Raw genomic sequence first — 18,358 nt, 5'->3', positions numbered from 1 at the left:
TAGTAAGTAGGTTCATTGCCCCCACCCACCCACCCACCCACCCACTCCCACCCCAGCCCTCACCCACTACTGAGCAACAGAAGTTGGTTTCATAGAGCTACTCAAGTGAGATGGCTTTTTAGAAATCTTTTATAATGGCTTGTTAGAACTGGGGGGAAATTCTTCTAAGTGAGGAGTAGTGTTCTTTTGTCTCTGACACGGAGGTCCTTGGAGAATTAGAAGTGTATGGCAGTTCTGAAGGCTGTTGTACTGAGACTCTTTATCTAGGTGTTGGGCAATTGTTACGGTGATGTGTACTCAGAAACAGTCATTTGGAGAGCAGGCGGACACTCTGACCTGCTAAAAGACTAGGTTGATACAAAATATTAATTGAAAGTTACAATATCATTTATAATATAGCAATATATTTCATAGTTAAAATAAACTACTATGCTTTCTCCTATCTTTTTTTTAAAGCAAGCAGTACAGAGAGGCAAGATGCAAATTCATATTGAAGCTTATTGTCTAATTCTGAATAGAAACATGAGTTTCTTTGAGTTTGCAAAGGAAATGTTGTCTCCATTATCATTCTTCTGCTCTCTGTTGTTTTCACTTGTGACCAATGCAGAATAGGGTTTCTGGGACCCAAATGGAGTCTTTGCCATATAAAAAATGTTTTGGATGGAAGTGGATCGGTCCTGTGTGAAATGAACAAACTGAGACAACCTCTACAGCTTCAAAACTGGGGGATGTTTATTCCCCTCCTGCTGTCAGTTGTTTGGATCAGATCCCTGTGTGGTTTGCCCCTGCTTTGTGTGTGTGTGTGTGTGTGTGTGTGTGTGTGTGTGTGTGTATCTATAAAATGTCAGCATCTCTTTGGGATTATAACTAGATGTTTGAGCTGAAGCTTGTGCTTTTCTTCCACCAGCTTTTCTAGGCCCAGTTCTTCCTTCCTTTTGTTCTATCTCAATATGCTGTCCTTAACTATGACTATTTTCCAGAATGAATTTCCCAGATATGTAAACAACTGTCTCAGGGGCATTTGGCACCTAGATCTGGAGGTCATGTGTTGACTATTGGATGATGGGTTGTTCAGAGGAAATGCAGTTCAAGCTAGTGTGTTTCCAGTAAAAGTGTAAGGGGAAGCAGAGTGAAGGTAGGAGATCACAGTTCATTTTTTTATGCCATTAGATCGAGTTCTTTTAAGGAGGTATCAGTACATGTCACTGAATAACCTATATTTTCCTTCTGATCCGTGGCAGGACCATGAAGTTGATTTCTGTTTCTGCTGCTTCCCTAGAAACACTCAGGCTGATTATCTTTTGCTTGCTATTTAACTATCAGAAACAGACAGTTAATATGAATATCCCCACAGAATGACTATATATAGCTTTCTTAATGGCACCAATGATCCCATTTCCATAATGTTTACGTTGGTAGCAAGAAAAAAAGGAGGGGGAAGAATGCCTGGAGTGTCACCAAGTAGATGTAAGGGGGAAAAAAGGATGCCTAGGAATAAATGAACCAAGCTGCTGTCTAAGGTTCTGAAACATAACGCAGTGAGGAGTAAATAGGCACAATAGAACGATAACTATCACTTGCATTGGTTCTCAAACCAGGTTGCATTGGCAACCTCAAAGAAAAGAGAGCAATTGTAGAAACTGAGGGCATTATGGATGGGCAAGTTACAACCTCCTGGCAGTGTAAGTACTTTGCAGTGTCTTACAATTACTTCCCAGCGTCATGGTGGGACAGGAAACGGTTTACTTTGGGGACTCAGTATTGTTGCTTAATTTGGGGTTAAGCTGTTCATTGATTTGCAAAATGATCATGGAGAGACTCCCTGGAACTTCACATTAGTGCCCCCAATTTTCTTCCCACCAATTCTATTAGTAACTACAGATTCCCCTTTGAGCTGATTTTAGTGTTTTGGCATTAACCCCGCCCCCTCCATTTTCAGTGATTCCTGGCTATGTTGCATTTCAGTGTGCCAAAAACAGGTGGAAACCAAACACAGCCATTAATTAACTTGAACCCCAGAGATTACACTTTGTTCCTGTGTAATACTTTGCCCTGGAGAATACTAAACATTGTCTTTATATTTACCAATATAGAAAGGGAGATACTGACTGACTAAGATACTTCTTAGAACAAGGAAGTGGAACTAGTTTATTTCTGATCTCTAATCTTCTCTTTCTAGCTTAAATGTCCTTCTCTTATTTGATAGTTTCTTATGACTACAAGTAGAAGGGGGGGGGGGGAATCTCCTATGCTCTAAAGAGCTTCTTCTTTCCACCATTCCTTCCATTTCCCCCTGCACCTTCCTGCCTGCTGCAGGAACACATTGCCATGCTATCTCTTTCTCTCTGTCAAGGTCAGAGAGTGACTGGTGTTCTTAGATGCAGCTGCTCTTGCTGTAACACTAGACTGCACTGCATCCCTATGGATGTGTGACATTATGAAGTTAGCATGTCATGAGGACCACAAGAACAAGTGAGAGGATATTTATGAAGATGGATAGGTAGAGAACAAAAGATGGTATCTTTAAGACAAAGGTACCAGTTTCCTTCTGAACTTTGACCTAAGGAAGAGAGGGCCCCGGTCTGGTTTGGGCTACCAATTGGAGCTATGTCCTGAAATTCCACTGAGATGAGTGGACCTAAGGTATCACAGTACACCCCTGACTTTACAGTACATAATATGGCTTAAGCAATCCATTGTGGGATTTCTGTGTCTGCCCTACTGGTGGCTAAAAGGTCTAGAGGAAAGCAGCATTATTGGATTTGTCACTGAGTTATCAGAAAGATTAGAGAACTCCACCACTGGGGAAGCCATGCAGGATAAGCCTGAATTTGAGTCTTATTACCCAGTGCTAGAGTGACTTAGTGTTTTTCAAGTATAGCCAATTTTGAGGGGGCAATTCAACCCTCTTTCACTCACAAAACCTTGGAACAAGGAGGGAAGCAGAAAAGTTTGGAAGTCACCTCTTCTCCTATTCCCAATATCCTAGACATGAAGGGGTTGCTAAGGAGCAGCGGAACACCAGAAAATGGGCTCTGGGAAAAAGAGAAACAAAAAGGCTAAATGATCTGCAGCCTAAATTATCAGTACCTAAATGATCAAGACTTGTCTGTACTTGTATGAGAATGTGCAATTTCCCAACAGACATCTTCAACGTTAGCCTACAGAAGCAATCTTTCAATTGGACCAGGACAGTATCAGTATGCAGATCAGAACACTCATCTTCTGAAGAGCCTTCACTTGGCAAGGATGAAAAATCATGCTTCTCTATTGTACTACCAAGAGGCCCAATTTATGCTTCAGGTGCCCTTGTGTTTCCAGAGCACCCATGGCTACTAGTGCTGAAAGCAACTCAGATCACCCCATGAACTAGAAAGTGTTGCAAATGTGTTGTCATCAGTGCCTGCACAGATCTCTCACTGGTTTTGACTGGTCATGTAAGGAATGAACAATTATGCACAGACTGACTGAGAAGTGATGGTCTGTGTATAATTATTTTTGAGGGGAGGTGAAGGAGGAATAGAAGAATTTGACATGCAACATTTGAAATCAATATGAAACTGGATCCTTGTACACCCAGACTCCCAGACATGATGGGGGCTTGTGTTAACAATGAAAAAGTTAAATTGAGACACAGTAGCTGAGGATTATGGTTTTGTAGTCCATATAGATTTCCAGTATATTTATCAGCCAGCCACTGCTTTGTGAAATATGATGAAAATCACAAAGTAACTCCATGATGATTTCATCTGTTTAAACAGCCATTTTTATGTTCTGCTGAATTTTCATTGAAAATAGTAACAAACATTGCTCTAGGAACATCAAAGAAATAGATGCATGAGATACATCAGGGACCTATGATTTTCTTGGTATGGAAACTCCCTTCTTAGACCCTACTGGCAAGCTAACTGTAGTTTTATAGATTTAGGGTGTTGCCTGAGGAGCAAAGAAATTATATGACAGCTAGTGTCAGAGGTGGGGCTTGAACCCAAGCCTTCCTTACTCCAAATCCAGCGCCTTATCTACTATGCCATCCTGCATTTCCTGGTACAAATGATAGTGGCAAAAAATGAAGAAAAAAATCCAGCACTAAGTTTGGTATCTGTGGCATGTAAATCAACTAAGAGAAAATGCTGAAACAAATCATGAAGATGAACAGGAGGAAATCAGGAAAGACTCTTGGAGAGTCAGAGGAAGAGATCAGGTTGCACATTGGGGCTTCCTCAAAAAGTTGCCCTGGACTATAGATTTCCACCTATATCAACTGAACACATCCTTAAAAGACTTTAGAAGGCCATGCCCAGGGTGACCAAAATAGACTGAAGCAAATTTCTGTAGCCAGATGCATTCCATAACTTACCTCAGAGTGGTAACAATTTATCAGAAGCCAGCAGAACTGCTAGCCACTGAGGGACAGTATTCTTTGGTTTGAATTTAAACAGATGAAGAATACCATATAGTAATGAGAAAAATCCACCTCAGAACTGAAGCAGCAAATATTATTTTCATCTGGGGTAATCTGAAGCAGTTATATTAGGGTGATGTAAAAGGTTTTAGGAATGGCATCACCATTTGGGTCAGTAGCTGGCCCTAAACTTGGACTTGATCAAGGTTTGTGGGTTTTTCTGGCAGTTCTAAAGTCTCCTTTAAAAGTATTCAGTTGTATGAGACACAAGATTATGTACCAAGATTAATAAGTGGCAGCAGAAATAGGTATTCATTGATCTACATTATTCTATCCTCACTTAGTTTTTTTGGCAAACCGCTTCCTTCTTCAATCATCTTCTTTTCCCCAAAGCTATCATTTTATGATGATCCTTACTTCACTTATGAGCTACTGCAGGCACCTCTTATCAAAATGCTGCCAGTGTCACAGAAGCTGAGATAAGGAAGCCTTTTACCGTCCCATCCGAAACTCAAGTTGAGCCAGGATACCATAAATATCTGTGATGTACTCAACATCATATAATGCCAAATGAATCTCAGATTGTTTGGATAGCAGAATAAAACTCTACCAAAGCAGCTATTTTCAGAACACTACTTTTAGCTCCAGAAAGCCAATATTTTTGAGTTGGCACTCAACTCATAACAGGCACTGTACATACCTATGGCAAAAGCAACCTGTAAGGTTTGGAGGGGACCTATGCCCACAAAGAAAGAATAGTTGATGAAAAGTGATGCCCGAACAGGATCCATCACTAGTGGAAAAAGAATGGCTTGGATTTAGGGGCACATGGGCAGGAATTGAATAGTTGATTTTAGAAATAGTTGTTGATATCAGATTGGAAAAATCTGTCTTACATGACTTCATTTACCATGCACTGGATTTGATGACTTATGTAAGGAATAAGAGCTTTGATGCCCTGTGTCTATATCTCTGTTTTGGCAAATGGTGAACTTCTTTATTCTACCTTTGTCATCTACTGGGACCTTTTTAGATTAAAGAAAAGGAATAGAGCAAAGTAGTAGATGAGGCCCTTAGTTGAAAACAGTTGAAAACAAGGCTGATATTCAGTGGAATGGAATATTTTGCTCTGATTGCTTCTCCATTGACTCTCTCTCTCTCTCTCTCTCTCTCTCTCTCTCTCTCTCTCTCTCTCTCTCTCTCTCTCTCTCTCTCTCTCTCTCTCTCTCTCTCTCTCTCTCTCTCCTCTCTCTCTCTCTCTCTCTCTCTCTCTCTCTCTCTCTCTCTCTCTCTCTCTCTCTCCTCTCCTCTCCTCTCCTCTCTCCCTTCTTTTACTCTCCCTCTATTTATTCTCCCCACCCTCATGACAATTGAAGACCTGAGATTGAGCATGGATTTTGTTCTCCATCAAACACTGCAACAAAGGCCCTGTCAACTGTTTGACTTCCTTTCATCTCTCTTTTCCTCTTCCATACATAGGCACCTAAACAGAGATTCGATTTCTGATTTCGAGGCATATGGAACCAAGCACTCTGAATGAACATGAGTTTGCTAATTAGTTCAATCTAATTCTTTATGTCCACTCAGCCTGAATGTTCCTGTGATGACAGAAAGACCAGGAGAAAGTTGACTTGCATCTTAAGACCTGTCGGCAATTCTTCCTGTGTGGGGAGTTTTATTTAGCAGCTGCTTGAGCTTGTGTAAGGGGTGGGAAAAGAAGTGGAGCTGACCCCAATAGGGCTGTCAGAGAGTGGTGTGTGTGGGGTCCCCACTGCCACGCTCACTCCCCGAGCCTCGATGACGGCTGAGAGGAGCTGTTGCTGCTGCTGACGCAGGGTGTCCGCAATGAGCAAGGGGAGGGAATTGAAGCTGGCAGTGAGTTGTTCTAGTTTAGACTCCAGACTGCCAATTTGTTTTTCCAAGTCCTCACTCCGGTCGTTCAGCTCTGTGATTAAGTCATACATGACATTTTGCATCTGTGGGGGAAAAAAAGAAGATGGACCAGGTTATCATGGGAACAAAAGCAGGGGAGGACCAACCACAACCAGTTTAGAGAAGGAAAACTTGTAATAAGGAGTAGAAATTATCATGGTTCTTTCAGACCAAGAAAAAGCTTAAAGGTTGGATTTGATGGCTTTTAAGGACCTTTCCAGCTCTAAATTGATGATCTTATCTTCCTGAAGAAATGAAGCCTTCTTATGATGAAGAATGCTACCCACTTCCAGAGAAAGAGTTGTTGGGAGTCGGGATGCAGAATCAAAACAGACTATTTTTCACTTAATTTTATTTGAGTTTTTATTTTGTGGTTTTGGTTTTATTCTTTTACACCAATGACCAATATGGAAGTATGTCTTCATGATAATACATGTATAACCCAGATCGAATTGCTTACCACCTCTGGAATGGTGGGAAGGAGATAATTTGGATCTTATAATTTCAGAAAATGTATGTTGAAAATTGTTATTACACGTAATTAGGAAAACAAAATATTTTAAAACAGAAATGGAGCCTTGAAAAGGTGCCTCCCATAGATTGCCTCCCAGACAGTCTCAATACTATTCATCAAACTTTCCAAGTATTGAGGCTAGAGTCATTTAGGGAATTGAAACCACATGCTGCCAAGGAAAAACAAGATCATTTCCTTGGACCTGGATAAGAGTTTTTGACTGATGGGCAAAGAGCCTATTTATCACCTATGATTTTTCTAGCCAAAAGTGTTTTTCTTTTATTACTTACAGGTAATAACAAATTTCCACACAAGTTTTCCTAAGTTATATGATTGAATTTATCTCCCTCTCTCCTTCTCCCTCACCCCCGCCAGCAGGAGATTCAATTTGGATTATACATGTATTATCATGCAAGACATATTTCCATGTTGTTCATTTTTATAAGTAATCATATAAAACCAAAAACCCCAAAACACAATCTCAAATAAACAAGTGAAAAATTGCATACTTTCATCGGCATTCCAACTCCAACAGCTCTTTCTCTGGAGGTGGATAGCATTCTTTGTCATAAGTCCTTCAGAACTGACCTGGGTCATTATATTGTGAATAGTGACTAAGTCTGTCATGGTTGATCATTCCACAACATTGCTGTTACTGTGTACAATGTTTTCCTGGTTCTGCTTATTTCACTTTGCATTTGGTTCATGTAAATCTTCTGAAATAATTTTGTTTATCATTTCTTACAGCACAATAATATTTCATTACCATCATATACTATAATTTGTTCAGCCATTCCCTAAATGATGGACATTTCTTTAATTTCCAATTCTTGGCCATGAGAAAAGTGCAGTTATAAATATTTTTGTACATGTTAAGTCCCTCTCTCCCCCCCTTTTATCTCTTTTAGTCAAAATTTCTTTTAATGAATTTGTCAACAAAATAGGTCTGAAAGGATCTTTCCATCAAGTCCCATTAGAATAGGAAAAGTGATCACTCTTAAAAGGGGTGGGAGGAAGCAGAAATAACAGATGGCATTGGAAGCAAAGGAAATAGAAAATAAATTAAGAGGAAAAATTGTAGCAGTGGTGGTGAGGGAGCCAAAAGAGAGAGCTAAGGGACTAGTTTTGGGGGGAAAGGAGAGAGAAAATGCAAGAATGCCTACCAAAGTGACTCTCTGCCAAAGTATGGGATTTATTGCATACATTCAACCAAATCCTCTACTGACAAAGAATGTAGCCCTGCCTCCATTATCTGAGTATCTGGGGAGACCATGATTTTGCTAAGTAAAAGTACAGTTTATGTAGTGCTTGTCCTCAAAATTTGTATCAAAAAATTACAAAATCTCAGAGCTAGGAAGGACCTCAGAAATAATTGAATCCAGCCCTCAATGGAGTATGATGGAAAAAAGTATTGCCACTTACTACTTGTATGACCTTGGGTAAGTCTCTTAATCTTTTTTGGGATCCAGTTTCCTTAACTATAAACTGAAGGGGGATTGAATTAGATACCCTTCTAAGGATCCTTTCCAGCTCTAAATGTAAGAAATAAAAAAATCTCTGCAAAATATTCACTCTTTTTGAAACCTTTAGGGGTGGGGAATCCCCCTACTTCTTAAAGCAGTCAATTCTACTTTTTAATAGTTCTACTAGTATAGGAGATAGATGCCATACACATAACTAAAGGGCCACATTGCTATGACAACACTCCTGAGTGAGCCAGAACCAAATTAAAATGTAACTAGAGGGAGCAGTTAGGTAGCTCAGTAGATTGAGATCCAGGACCAGAGACAGGAGATCCTGGGTTCAAATGTGGCAGCAGACACTTCCGGTCTATGTGACTCTGGGCAAGTCATTTACTCTGGACAAGTCATATTACCAAGCCCTTATCACTCTTCTGCCTTGGAACCAATTCACAGTATTGACTCTAAGATGGAAGGTAAGAGTTTCTTTTATAATATAATTGGAAAATATTTTTAAAAAAATATAAAAATACAACAGAACACAGAGAATATCAATATGTTGTTTTCCAAGTCAGGTTGTGGCTGCCACAGATCCTTGTGTATGGTTTAGTGGTCCCTCTTTTCTCTTTGAGTTTCACACTACTGGTTTAGGAATTTTTCCTTAGAGTAGAAATCAGCCACTCAATATCCTTTATTTGCTACTCCTAGTTCAACCTGCTGGTGCCAAACATGGCAAGTCTAATACCTCTTCTACAAATAGCTCTGATATCCTTCCTATCACCACTCATAAAAGTTTCCTCTTTGCCAAGTTCTTTTAGCTTCTTTATTCTCCTGTGGCATCGTTTCCAAAACCCCTCACCCATACTGGTCACTCTCCTCCTTTGAGTTCACTCCAGTTCCTCCTTCCTAAAATGTGGGGCTCAAAACAGAACATTTCCAGATGCAAGAGACAGTGTGGTACAGTGGAAAGAATCCTAAGGACCTGAGTTTGAATTCTGCCCCTAGAGGCCACTTATTACCTGGGGAAGTTGCTTCACCTCTTAAGGTCTTAGTTTCCTCCTCTGTAAAATGAATGCATTAGTCTAGGGCAGTGATGGCAAACCTATGGCACAGGTGCTGAAAATGGCACACAAAAGGCTCTCTGTGGGCATGTGTATTGCTCAAGGACTCGGACAGAGCTGCTGCCCTCCCCCTCTCTACCATGCCTGATGACATTTTTTCACACCACTCATCCTTCTTCCCAACAGCCCAATGGAAGCACACAGGGGGTAAGGTGGGCAGCTCACAGGTGGCAGAGCTGGAGGGGAGTAGAGTGACTCTCCCCTCCCCCTCTCTATACTCATTGAGGACATTCCTCACTTCACCTGCCTCTCCACCCAGCAGCCCAATGGGAGTGCTTTTTTCCTTCTCTATGTGGGGTAAGGGGGGGCAGGGTGCATCTGGCACATGGTGGTGAGGAGGGGCATGGCACATGGTGTCTGGGTGGGAGGTTGGCATGGCACTCAGTCTGGGGAGTGAAATAGGGGGGCGGAGCCTGCCACTTAAAAAAAAAAAGAACTGTTACCTTCCATCTTGGAGTCAATACTGTGTATTGGCTCCAAGGCAGAAGAGTGGTAAGGGCTAGACAATGGGGGTTAAGTGATTTGCCCAGAGTCACACAGCTAGAAAGTGTCTGAGGTCAGATTTGAATTCAAGACCTCCGGTCTCTGCGTCTGGCTCTCAATCCACTGAGCCACCCAGCTGCCCCCTCTGACACTCTGTCTCTAAAAGATTCTCCATCACTACTCTAGGGGACCTCTAGAGTCTTACATTCAGCTCTCAATCTAGGATCCTAGGATATCTCAGCAGGACCAAGGACAGCGGACCTGTTGCTTCTGGGTACCATAGGCTCTACCTCTGTTAATGTAACCTAAGAAAAGCAAGGTCACTTCTTTTTGGCTGCCAGATCAGGCAGACACAATGACTGTGTCAAAAGATGATGATGGAGTGACAGTCGTTCCTTCAAGGATCATTTTTCCCAGAGCACCTTTCAGGGACATGCGCACAAACCTCGCCCACTTCATTGAACAGAAGGGGAGGCCTGTTTATGAGGCGGCTATAAAAAGTACTCAGAACATTTTGGATCCTGCAGTTTTTAACCCCCCACCCCCACCCCACCCCATCCTCCAACCACATTTCAACAGGTTCTTCCTTTCCAAGGAACCAAAGGGGAAAAAAGATAAATGGAGAGTGAAGAAATACACACACACACACACACACACACACACACACAGAGGCGATAACTATGCTATCCTCTTTCTCCTTCGTTGCCTGGTGACAGGATTCCAGGGGAAACACGGCCCAATATGGAATCTGCTAGGAGACTGCCAGTACCTACTTCTTCTTCCCCCTTTACAGCAGGCCACCATGAAGGTCATTTTCCTAGAATGCTTTCCTGCCCTTCCAGCAATCTGCTCTTCAAATGCTCCACTCCAGGCTCCAGGAGGGCTAAATGAGACTTTCTGTTGCACCTGATATTTTGGCTTCCCACATCCTGCTCTCTGTTGGCTTCTGTCTCTGGGAGATGCACCGGGGGCAGCAGAATACACGTTACCTGGCTTAAATTAGTATGGGAACATGTTTCCTGCTTGGCACTGCCATGTTGCCTGTGCTGGACATATGTTGTGCTTGGTGTGAGGTGAGGTGGGAAACACCCCTCCTTCACAGGAGCAACCCTTAGCTGGTGACACTAAATGTACTTTTCTCCCTCTACCCTCCACTCCTCTCTCCTCTGCCCTCCCCACCCCACCCCCAGCAATAGCTTTTCCCTTGATGGACTTCTAAAAACCTCTTGCAAACCCCACGTTCCTTCCAAATGTTCTAAGAGTAATGACAGTCTCTATATGCTTGTTCCAAACTGGGCCAACCCACTTAGCCACTTGATTGTAATTTCCACATCAGGTTAGGGAATCCTTTCTTTGACACAATCCTTTCATTGTACTCGGTGCCTGTGGATGGCCAAATAACCAATAATTTCCACTGATTGTACCACATTCTCAATGGGGCTTAATTTGTGTGAGGGAGTTGCTTTTCTCTTTGGGCTCACCAAGGAAGTGTGTTCCATTATGATAATGAATGTCTACCCGCGTGTTCTACAAGGCTGGCCCTGGGCTTTGTGCTTTATATATGATTTCGATCAAGTGGCAATGAAGAGAACTTGATGAGGGGGAGGCCCTTTTCTTCACCCGGCACCTACGCTCCATGATTACCAATGTGCACACTGCTGCTGGTAACAATGACCTTTCATGCCTTAACTTTAGGGATTTTGAGAAGTGCATTTCTTAAGCTTATTAATTTGCTTCCCAGAAAAGTGCTCAAAAGAATGCTTTAGTGTAACATTGTAATGACCCAGTTGTGTTGTCCAGGTGTTTCTGTCCAGGTCTTGGCTGACCCTTTATGACCCCATTTGGGGTTTTCTTGACAAAGATCCTAGAGTGATTTGCCATTTACTTTTCCAGATGAGGAAACTGAGGCAAACAGGGTGAATTGACTTGTCCAGGGTCACGTAGCTAGTAAGTGCCCAAGGATGGATTAGAATTCAGGTCTTTCTGACTCTAGGGCCAGCACTCCTCTGGCTGCCCGGAATGGTGTTGAGAAATGTCCAAATCATAACAGTAAGTAATTCAATTGTTCTAAAAGAAGAGCTCTCTTGTTGGACACTGTCTTGGACCTTGTATTCTCTCTCCCTTCATCTCCACACCTAGCCCCTCCTTCTCCACCATAGTCAAAGTAATCAAACCACAGAATCTTAGAATCTCAGCATTAGGGGAGGGAAGTCAGGGTTATCCAGGTTGCCTCTACCTGGACAATGTATTTGTATTCCTTTTATAACATCTCCAATGAGGGATCATCTAGGCCTTTTTTGAAGAACTTTAGGGACAGGGAACAGGGCAGCTCATTCTATTGTTGGGCAGCTTTGGTGTTTAGGAAGGTTATTCTTTCTAGTGAGTAAATATTTGTCTACTTGTTGCTTCCCCCAGCTGGTCCTAGTTTTGCTCTCTGGACCTGAACAGAATGCCTAAGTCTTTGACTTTTTCTTCTTATAACAGCTCTTTAAATATCAGAGGGCATTGCTAATGCCATTCCTCTCCTCCCTCTTCTCTAGTTTATAAATCTCCATATACTTTACTTTTCCCTGACATTAACTTCTGTGAACCTTAAGCAGACCTGGTCTGGAGTCCATCAACATCCTGGTCAGGCTCCTCTGGATGCTGTGGCTCTAGAAGTGGGCCCCTATCCCATATTTCCAAAGGGAAAAATGGGGAATTTTGACAATTGAGAAGGGATTACTGAATTCGGCTACAAGTTAAATGTCTTTAAACCAGTCATGCTGTTTATAGCAATAGAGAGGCAGCATGTTGTAGTGGATAAAGGGCCAGCCTTGGAGTCAAGTCTCACTTCAGCTCTCACAGATTTAATTACTATGCTGATGATTCTCAGATCTACTTATCCTGACGCAGTCTCTCTGCCTCCAATCTCATATCTCCAATTGCCTTTCAGACATCCCAGACTGAGGTCCAGTAGACATATTAAGCTCAATGTGTCCAGAATGGAACCCATTATCTTTCCCCCTAAACTCTAGTTCCCCCCTACCTTTCCTGTTACAGAAGAGGGCACCACCATTCTCCTAGTCTCTCAGGCGTTCAACCTAGGAATCATCTTAGATTCTTCACCACATCTCTCTTCCCCTACATCTAATCTATTACCAAGACTTGTCTATTTCATCTTGTGACATCTCTTGAATGTCCCCTTCTCTCTTCTGACACTGCCACCACTCTGATATAAGGTCTCTCTGATATAAGGTTAAGATTTATCATAATTTCTAGAGTTAGTACTCTTGAAACTGTAGCTCTCACTTGGCATGTTAATCTTGTCTGGCAATTCAGAACCCTAATGGGACTGTTTTCTTTTTCAGTTTGACCTAGTAATCTGAAACAATTTTTTACCTTAGGAATAAACACCAAACTTTTGAGCACAACAATAATTATAGTAGATTTCAAATATCTAGAATTTGAATCTTAAGGCTATGCTTTGGGGAGTTTTTGGTGTGTGCATGTGTGTGTGTGTGTGTGTGTGTGTGTGTAATTCTGGTAGGAATTACTCTCTGGCTTTCTAGAGAAAGGTTTTATGGGAGATAATCTAATTCAGGTATTCCTGGCCACACTTAAAACAAACAATCTAAATGCAAGAATCTGAAGTCTCTTGAGAGTGGCTTCAGCTTTACCCACTCACCTTGGAAAGGTCTACCAGGGTGTTGGCTTGATCACTCAGCTTTCTCTGTTCCATCTTTACGCTTCTCAGCCTGTGGGAGAAAGATGGCAACAATCTCATCTTAGTCTTCATGCTAAGGTGTTAAGAGCTCAACTAGATCCTTTGGCTTCAGTTTCTTAACCAAATTACTCTCTCTGTTGTTGGAACTTACTATGTTTAATGGGAACATTGCCTAAGTGATAGATATGGTAGGGTCTAAGGAAAGGACAAGTCTCTCTCTCTCTCTCTCTCTCTCTCTCTCTCTCTCTCTCTCTCTCTCTCTCTCTCTCTCTCTCTCTCTCTCTCCTCTCTGTCTGTCTGTCTGTCTCCCCACTCCCTCCCTCTCTTTGGGTCTACCAAGGAGAATAGCAGCAGGTCTGAAGTGGACACTGTCACAGCCTTCTCCCTTCTCTACTTACTGGTGGATAGCTTGGAGGAACTTTCTCTGGTGTTTCCGGACTTTGGCGTGGTCAATCTTTTTGAGCAGTTTGGTGTGTTTATAGATAAGCCACGTTTCTCGAAGGACATTTGCTGCAGCATTCTTTATCTACAAAAGAAAAGCAGACAGCTGGGATCAGCTCAAGTTCCTTGAGTTTGTAGTAAGATGCATTTCATGTATTTTAGTCGCACGCTAGCTGTTTTGGTCAATTTTGGTCTTCAGGATGAGATCATAGTAATTTGACGTTCATGAGTCACAGATTTAGCTTTAGCACTCAAAGGGCTTAATTATATAGTCCAATTCCCTGATTTTACACATTAGAAAACTGAGGTTGAGTCAGGTCATGTGACATGTCCAGGATTATATATGCAGTAGGTGGCAGAGCTAGGATTTGAATCTGGGTCTTCCTTATCTTTTTTGTGCTTTTTTCACTATATGTATGCATGTTCAGTCATTTTTTTTGTCAGTATGATTCTGTGACTCCATTTAGGATTTTCTTGACAAAGATACTAGAGCAATTTAGCATTTCCTCCTCCAGCTCATTTGATGGATGAGGAAATGGAGGCAAATGGGGTTGAGTGATTTACCCAGATCACACAGCTAATAAGTGTCTGAAGTTGAATTTGAACTCATGAAAATGAGTCTTCCTGATTCTGAGCCCAGCATTCTATCTCCTATGCCACCTCTATTGGGGTTTTGTGTTTGTCTCTTAAGAAATTGTCCCAGTGACTCTTCTTTAGGCTCTAGATGCTGTTACTATACTTAGCCAGGATTCATTATATAAACCTTGAAGCCTTTAGGCCATATTCCACCCCCCCCCATATGGTTATACATCAATGCCATGGCTATTAGGTCCCACAGAGTTCTGAGTTACCCACCTATTGAGTATACATGGTAAATCTCCATGATTTAGAGAATAAACTGCTTTCCATTGGCTGGAGATGTTAATGTATCCTCTTTAGGGGAAAGTCTTCCCCATGGATTGAAAATGGAGCTATCAACAAACCAATTGTCCCATTCCCAAATGACCCTAAACATTGAAGCTACAGTTTTCCATGAAGATATAATTGGAATAAAACTGAAATATTTCCAAAACGATTACTGAAAATCAGCTAGGATTTTTCAGCATGAAGCTAGAGCTTTCCCCTTCAGAGGCTGGCTTCTTCTTGGTGCAATACAGTCGCACATTTCTACATAAGACACTGTAATCTGTTGACATGGAAACCACTGATATCACCCGGTTCATGACTGAACTGAGACATATCAACAGTATCCAGATGGCAAGGGACAAAGTTTTCATTCACACAGAGACATCTTCAGTAATTAGTAACAAGAGCAAGGGGAAACATTTCTTATTAAACACAAGCTAAATAGATTCTTGATTAAGCATTACCATTTATATCAACCATGCAAATTGGCTCAGGCCCACATGCCCATAGGTTTAGGGCATAGCAGGAATTAGGGCAGGTCTAGGGAAAGCTGGACAGTTATCAGAGGTGATCTGGAAATTTCCATTTATAGAGAGCCTTAAGTCTCCCAAAGTATATTCTTCATAACAATCCTGTGAGGTAAGAAGTGTGGTTATTATTATCCCTATTTTGTAGATAAAGAAACTGAAGTTCACAGAAGTTGAGATTTGCCACAGTCACACAGATAGTAACTGAGGCAAGATTTGAACCCAGGTCTAGAAACTTCAAGCCCAGGGCCCTTTTTATTATGTCCTGTTGGTATCATGGGAAGAATGCAGGAATTCAACCAAAAGACAGGTTCAAGTTCCAGCTTCCTTATTTACAAGCTGTGTGACCATAGACAAATCTTTTCATGTCTCTGAACCTCAGCTTCCTCATTGATAAAGCTGGGATCACAATCTTGAGAATGTCCATCACAGATGGCTGTCATTAAAAAGGAAATAAGAGAATGGACATCAAAATGCTCTGAACAGTAACTGTCACCTAGAGAGAGCAAAGCACTGTGGTCTTTCTGAGAACTGGGATGTCAGGAGATTAAGACTTGCCAGAGAAGCAAGCACTGGACAGTATGGAAAAGGTCCTAAAGCATTTTTGCAGGTTAACTTGACAAGATCATAAATCTAGAGCTGGAAGAGACATCACAGGATGCCTACTCCATCCTTCTCATTTAAAGGATGAAAAAATGAGTCTCAGAGGTCAAGCGACTTTTCTGGAGTTATACAAGTAGTAAAGAGCTGAGTCAGTTTTCAACTATGGCCACTGATTCCAAAACCAGTATACTTCCCACTGTATCATGATGTTCTGTGTATGTGTAGTGAAAGAGTGAAAAAACCAAAGAGAGGGAGAGAGACAGAGACAGAGATAGAGACAGAGAGGGAGAAAGGGAGAGGGGGGAGAGAGAGGCAGAGAGAGAGAGAGAGAGAGGGAGGGAGGGAGAGAGAGAGAAAAAGAGAGAGAGAGAGAGAGAGAGAGAGAGAGAGAGAGAGATGCCTCTGAAATGTGTTTTTTTTTTTTAAATAGATAATTCTTGGAAACACCTAACTGATTTAAATATTGCTTTCTTGTTCCATAAAAGTCCACTAGGAGAGTGGCATTGAATGACTTGACCATATACCTCTGGCACATCTTGTTTTGCCCATATCTCCAGCACCTGACACACTGATAGGCTCACAATAGGTACTTAATAAATGCTTACTGATTGATTTGGTTGACTTGTTTGCTGACATAGAATTAGATGATGATGGGTAGAAGATGATAGCAATGAGCTTCTGAGGATATCTAATTGGGGGGTGGGGTGGGAGCTTCTAAGTGACACAATGGGTTCAAATCTAGCCTCAGTCACTTCCTAGCCATGTGACCCTGGGCAAGTCACTTAAACCCCTATTGCTTAGCTCTTGCTCTTCTCTCTTAAGAGTTGTTACTAAGACGGAAAATAAGGGTTTAAGAAAATAAGAGTATAGGAAGGGGAGGCAGGGGTGGTTGGATTTGTTCTCCTCCAGGGAAGGGATGGCTGGTAGAGTCCAGAAGAGGAAAAGATAGGAATAGTGAATCCCTCTCCTTTGAATCATATGCCATTATTACCTACCATCACACTTGGGTGGGTAGAAGTAATGAGAATTAGTGGATAGCACTGGATTTATGAAGACCTGGGTTCAAGTCCTTCCCCTGAAAATACTGGCTGCATGACCAAAGACAAGATATTTAAATTCTTTGGGTCAAATGGAGATAACAATCCTTGCCATATTATTGTAGGTAATGTAATCATCATGAACTAATATTATTATATTTGGCTGTGAGAGAAGGCAAGTTAAGAGACTTTGCAAACTTGAAAGCACTCTATAAATGGTAGCTCTTATTGGAGGAGGCACCTAATGTGAGTACATGCCATTTTCAGATTTCTTGGGTTCTTGGTTCCTTAACAAAAGAAAATATTTGGGCAAAGCATTGCTTTGCTTGATGGGATGAGAAGAACATTAGGCTTGGGAATAGGAGGTCTAGAGTTGAGTACCAACCATAACATTTACTACAAACTGAATAGAGCCAAGTAACAGTGATCTGTTAAGTAGGGAAATAATACTCACATTATTCAGCTCACTAAGTTGTTGTAAACTGCAAAGCATTCTACCAGAGTGGATGCAAACACTCATTTAATTTAGTTAGCTTACCCTCTTTTGGAAACTAATCTCATTATAGTATCATTGCATGTGATAGCGTGAAGGGACTCCAGAGACCATCTATCCAACCCATTTGTTTTACAGATAAACATTACAGGATCACAGGAGTTAGGGCTAGAAGGGACTTCTGAAATAATTTCCTCCAACCCTCTCACGTATTGTTATGGTTTGGTTGTTTTAGTTGTGTCTGATTCTTTGTGACCTCTGTGGGTATTTCTTGGCAGAGGTATTGGAATGGTTTGCTATCTTCTTCTCCAGCTCATGGGAAATTGAGGCAAATGGGGTTAAGTGACTTGTCCAGGGTCACACAGCTAGGAAGTGTCTGAGGTCAGATTTGAATCCAGGTCCTCCCATCTCTAGGTCTGGCTCTCTTCCTGCTGAGCCACCTACCTGTCCCTGGCTTTATCAATTTCTATAAAAATCCAGGTAATGCACAGTTTGGAAATGCTATCCAGCTGGAAGGAATCTGAGTGTTCTTTGGTGATCACAGTCTATTGCTGGCAGACTGAGAGAACAGAGTGAATTGGTCAGTAATTGGTCACGAGTGCCCTGTGTGGAAATCACAGCACTGTAGAGATCCCATCAGAGGAGTTGTAGCATTTTTTATGGGTTCGGACATAAGGGGAATGTGTGCAAATATGTGTTTAAGAAAGTGTAATGTTAAAGGAAAGTGCTA

The 18,358-nt window shown here is 41.7% G+C and overlaps 1 protein-coding gene across 1 annotated transcript in view; it reads right to left on the bottom strand.

Moving 5' to 3' along the window:
* Positions 1–3,742: 3,742 nt before the first annotated feature.
* KCNN3 (potassium calcium-activated channel subfamily N member 3) overlaps positions 3,743–18,358 on the bottom strand; it is a 316,818-nt gene continuing 302,202 nt past the window's right edge. The window contains exons 6-8 of the mRNA XM_056816328.1: positions 14,020–14,147; positions 13,583–13,652; positions 3,743–6,381 (exon numbers count right to left, since the gene is read on the bottom strand). Of these exons, the coding sequence (XP_056672306.1) occupies positions 6,085–6,381; positions 13,583–13,652; positions 14,020–14,147 (495 nt within the window). The 3' untranslated portion in view covers positions 3,743–6,084. The remainder of the gene's footprint in view (positions 6,382–13,582; positions 13,653–14,019; positions 14,148–18,358) is intronic.

This window comes from Monodelphis domestica, chromosome 2 (assembly GCF_027887165.1).
Source record: "Monodelphis domestica isolate mMonDom1 chromosome 2, mMonDom1.pri, whole genome shotgun sequence".
In the NCBI taxonomy this organism is placed as follows: Eukaryota; Metazoa; Chordata; class Mammalia; order Didelphimorphia; family Didelphidae; genus Monodelphis; species Monodelphis domestica.
The sequence above is the reverse complement of the archived record's forward strand: the minus strand, read 5'-3'. Positions and strand labels throughout refer to the sequence as shown.